At 36.1% G+C, this 5325-nt stretch overlaps 1 protein-coding gene across 1 annotated transcript; it reads left to right on the forward strand.

Moving 5' to 3' along the window:
- The first annotated feature begins 990 nt into the window (after positions 1-990).
- On the forward strand, positions 991-1935 carry LOC134612059 (olfactory receptor 1468-like). The gene has a single exon (XM_063456438.1). It carries the CDS (start codon positions 991-993, stop codon positions 1933-1935), a length of 945 nt encoding a protein of 314 aa, XP_063312508.1.
- The last annotated feature ends 3390 nt before the right edge of the window (positions 1936-5325 follow it).

Here is a 5325-nt window from a genome sequence, read left to right on the forward strand (position 1 = left end):
TATGTTTAATATAATAGGTGATCTAAGTTATGTCTATTATGTATTTCAAATACATTTAATATATGTTTTTGTGTGTTTTTTTTTATTCAGTATTGCTGCTGTATGTACTGAAATGAATTCCCTACTATCTGTATGGCCTGATATGCACTAAAGAACATTAAAGTCAGATCAAATTCACATATTAACCTTGGAAATCAAAATATCATCAGCATGACGCAGAATAATAGCAAAGATTTTTAACACTGCTGCTGTGAATCTACTATGGCACTTTTTCTTATTACAGGATATATTTGTGCTTATTGATATTTTAAATGAGCCACCACCTCCACCATCTGACACACAAAAAAACTACTGTCCTGAATACTCTACTCTTTGGTTTTTACTTAACATAGAATGTGACGGCAGATAAGAACCATTCGGCCCATCTAGTCTGCCCAAAAACGTACAACTAATTTTTTTTCCACGGTTACATTTCTGATAGAGTAAACTCCACCATAAGCAGAAAGGTCTCCATTGTTTGTCTGCTTCTTGCAGCCATATGTCTAGATAATTTTATAATTATTCATTAGTTTTCATTTACGTGTCACAAGTTTCAGTTATTCTCTATATTAATAAGTCAACTGACGGAATGAGCATTTTCCTGATTTATTAATTATAGCAATAAAACACAAGTGGGATATAAATGAATAAACATTTGCTTGCTTAACACATACTTGTAATAATGTTTTCATTTTCAGAATATGTGTCTAATAAAGAAACTTTCTAATTTTGTATTTATTCTAAAAAGTAGATTTTTGTTTATGGGTGGTTTTAATGTACGTTACACATTACAACTAATTTGTATTTTAGTTGATATTTGAAGTAGCAAGAAAGGTTTCAGCCCAGAACATTATTAGTATTTGTATTTCTAATAATATAAATGTCACTGCACTACCTTTTAATCAATGCTACATATTTAAATGTGAAAATGTTGCGATGCCAGCAGGCAAGATGAACCAATCAACTGTGACAGAAATTATTCTTCTGGGATTTTCATTAACACCTGATAAGCGTATTTGTCTCTTTATTATATTTCTTCTCATCTATTGTTCGACAATTCTGGTCAATGCTCTCATTATATTAGTAGTCTACTATGACCATCATCTTCATAACCCAATGTATTTTTTTCTCAGTAACTTTTCATTCCTTGAAATATGCTATACCACAGTCACTGTGCCCAAAATGTTGTCTGATTTAATTGTTCAAAATCCACTTATATCAGTTGCTGGCTGCATTACTCAATATCATTTTTTTTCTTTTTGTGCCGCTACTGAACATTTTCTTCTGGTTATCATGGCTTATGACCGCAATGTGGCTATATGTTATCCTCTTCATTACAGAAGCATTATGAATATGAAGACTTGTACTCAACTTGTTTGCATATGCTGGGTCACCAGTGCAGTATCTCTAACAGTCCCAGCATTCAGTGTTTCAAGGCTCTATTTCTGTGGACCCAACACTATCGATCACTTTTTCTGTGAACTTAACCCACTATTAAAACTATCCTGTACAAATACATTCATTCTCCAAACCATTTTTAATTGCCTTTCATGGATTATAATACTTGGTTGCCTAATATGCATTTCTGTTTCCTATGTCAACATAATCTCCACTATCATAAAGATCCCTTCCAAACTTGGCAAAAGGAAAGCCTTTTCTACATGTGCATCTCACCTAGCTGTGGTAGGAATATTTTATGGAACAGTCATTTTTATATACCTCAGACCAACAGTAAATATTCCATTTCATCAAAATAAAGTAGTCTCCATATTTTACATTTTAGTTACCCCTATGCTGAATCCCATTATTTACAGCTTTAAAAATGAGTCTTTAAGGAAAGCTGCTGCTAACTGCATGGAGAAAGTAAGAATTATTTTTTTTATGAAAGCTGCATGACCTATAGAGATGTGTTGATGTGCAGTGCAAATGTCATATTTATGGTACTAACATGTGTTTTAGATAATATGCCATTTTTAACCCCAATAGGAAAATAAACCCATTTATCAATTCTGACTGATGTATTCTACACATTTATTGTAACATATTTATATTTAAGAGATATAGACAAATAGATACACATAAATAAAAATGTTTAATCTACTTTAGTTATTCAAAGTTGAAAATATATACATGCACATTATTTGTGAACTTTTGTATTGTCCATGTCTTTGTCGTCCATCTTGCAATCTATAAACTTTGTTTATATCTGTATACGCATTTTAAATATACCTGCTATTAAATTTGTGAGTCAATAAACATGACAGGAGTATGTACTAATTTACTAAAGTTGCATCTGTGTGTACGTCTGCATGCGTGTATATATATATATATATATATATATATATATAATATATAATGCCAAAATACCAGAGTATTGCAGTATGCAATGATACATTTATTATTAGACTAATAAAATATTTCAAAGACAAGCTTTCAAGAGTTTTCATCTCTTCCTCAGGTTTGAAGCAATACTGATGAATCATGTTGTCTTTTAGTTCAAGTGGATGTCAGGGTGCAAATGAGTTGTTTACCTCAGTATTGCTTCAGACCCAAAGAAGAGAGGAAAACTCTTAAAAACCTTGTCTTCAAAGTATTATGTTAGTCCAATAAAGAAGGTATTATTGCATACTGCAATACTTTTGGCATCCTGTTTACTGGACCAATACGGCTAATCCAATTTACTATATATAACAATCTCACGACTCAGGCACTCACCAAAAAACTAAAGGGACCACCTGGGTGCTTCCAGCACATATGTAGAAAGTAAATAAATAGAGCACTTCTTGGGAGAATTTTTTCAAAATGTATTAAAGAGTGTAATCAACGTTTCAACCCTCCTGGGTCTTTATGAAGACTATACATAAAATTACAGCTAAATCCTTTAGGCTCATTCCCTTAAAGCCTGAATCTTGTGTCTCCTGCATAATACTGTATAAATAATTTCCTGTTTGAATTAATTTAGGTAAATTTGATATATCAATATTTTGCTAGATTTATTCCCATCTAAGGGTTATGTTTCTTCTTCATACTATCAGCCAGCGTAGTCTCTGTTATAGCATCTGGTTCACTTAGGTCAGCCACGGATTTGGTCACTTGATCATTGTATATATGTGGCTTATAGTCTACGATCATTTTCCCTAATGCATTACATTTTTTTATTTGGTTATTGTTCAGTTAAACGCCGGTTAAGCAAGTCATATAGTTAAGCTAGTCAATTACATGTTGGTTTATTTTCCCTTCTTTTTCTTAAAAGATACTAAAATTACAGATATGGGTTGCAGCGGTCCTGTCCTTAAAACCAACTCTGCAATTATTTAAAGAGGTAGGCCTCTAGATTAATATCTCCCTACCCCTATATCTATCCCTTTCAGTCTTGTTTCTGGTATACCAGGACTATTAATAAAATGAGTTATGGTTTGTTTCTTTCAAACAATAGTTCAAGTGACCACGCTTCAGAGGACAAGTGCAATATCCCCAATTCTACCTAGATAAATCGGTTAGTACTTAGTGTCTTTCCCAGTTATTGTTCTTGTCGATTTTCTACGAATACTTCGGGGGGGTTTAGGTTATACTTCATTCATTCTGACTTGTTTTAGGAACAAGTGTGGGTCATTGTTACCAAATACGTCCTACTGACCCAATAACAGGTATGTGGGTAAAAAAAAAAAACCCCGATAGGTAATGACTTTCATCTAAATCCCTCGCCAATCAGGTATAATTTCCATAGGCCTCTTCACCTTTAGTTGAGTGGTCCTGCAAGGCCAACTTCCATCCCCAAGTTCGAAGGTACGAGCCCAATCGGCCCAATGCATAGTTATTGCCTTGCATCACGTTATAGTTAGGGCCTCACTTATCACGGCCAACCGATATAAAATCTTATCACCGAGAGGCCAATACCCCGCCGCCTACCTCAGTGGCACAAAAGCCTCACAAGCCAAATCATAGGTAGAGCCTCTCAAAGCCACTTAGCAAGTATTAAGGGCGTCATCCATCACCTAAGTTAGTTAGAATAATATAATTTCACCTTCGGGCATTTAACTAGGGAGCTGGGTTATTTCATATCCACTGGATATCATATTAACTAAGTCTTCTGCCTCACACCCATATAATGTCTAATGCTTCCATACAAGGAGACGACCTGTCGGTTGCCCTCACCCCGACTAGGCCAAGTTCCCAGACGAGGCAAACCATACTGGCCAGCCCAGCGTCCAGCCACAGATCCTGGACAATACCTAAATTTACAGCCAAACTTAAAAAGAAAAATATTCCCTTCCCTGCCACAGTCAGGAAAGCCAAACTTTTTTGCCTGTTACATACACACGATGATAACGAAAGACCTGACCCTCGTTCCGAATATAATATCCAAAATAGTTTATCAGAACTTAACAACATGATGGCCTCCCTAGTGACTTCTGTAGCCACTATAAATAACCGGTTGGCTAATTTGGAGTCCAATAACCGACCAACCATTCTGGAGGCTCAAGTGCCCATAGCCCAGCCAGAGCCTAATCCAGGAGGTAACGCTAACCCTCTACCCGCAAAAAGTACTAATAACATTAACCCAGTACACCTCAATCCACAAAACATTAAATGGGACATTATAGAAGGGAAAGACCTCAATCTGGCTTCTCTGCTCAGAGCATCACAAGACGTAATTGAGAACAGATCATACACGTTTGACGACTTGTCCGTAGTAATGAAGTCTAGAGACCCTAGACTTAACAGGAAATGAAATATTCCTGAATTTGTCCTGACCTTCGGCCTCTATAGGGACGTCATTTGTTTTTCCCCACCATAGAGAGGAACTTAACTTATAAGGAGGCTACGCCTTCTAGGACTACCACAAGTCCTTCGCTTGTAGATCTGCTGCGTACTTGCCCAATATAATACTCCTACCGACTGGGGTCAGTTAGACACAGAATTATGTTGTAGACATTTTGTGGGTCTTAAAACACCATCATGCTCAGTATGTTCCTCCGCTGCTCATACTGTTAACTTCTGTCCCAGTAACATGGCAAGACCTTCCACTAGCAATGCCAATCCAGAATTGCAACCCAATATGGCCCAAAGAGAATTGGGAGATAAACTAGGCAGGCCTATAATTTTTCTTGCGAAGGCCCAAGTCTGTAATAAATTCAATGCTGGCAGATGTAGTTACAGCGCTTGCAGACTCCTTCATGTGTGCGCACTTTGTTTCAGAGTACATGCTAAAACAATGTGCCCAAACATATTGTACCCAAAAAGATCTTCTACACCAATAAACGTACCTAATTTGCAACGTTACCT

The sequence above is a fragment of the Pelobates fuscus genome, chromosome 5, assembly GCF_036172605.1.
Source record: "Pelobates fuscus isolate aPelFus1 chromosome 5, aPelFus1.pri, whole genome shotgun sequence".
Lineage (NCBI taxonomy): Eukaryota > Metazoa > Chordata > Amphibia > Anura > Pelobatidae > Pelobates > Pelobates fuscus.

What these genes read in the sequence shown, in the direction of transcription:
- LOC134612059 (XM_063456438.1), top strand. Translation starts at nt 991, where the DNA reads ATGAACCAATCAACTGTGACAGAAATTATTCTTCTGGGATTTTCATTA.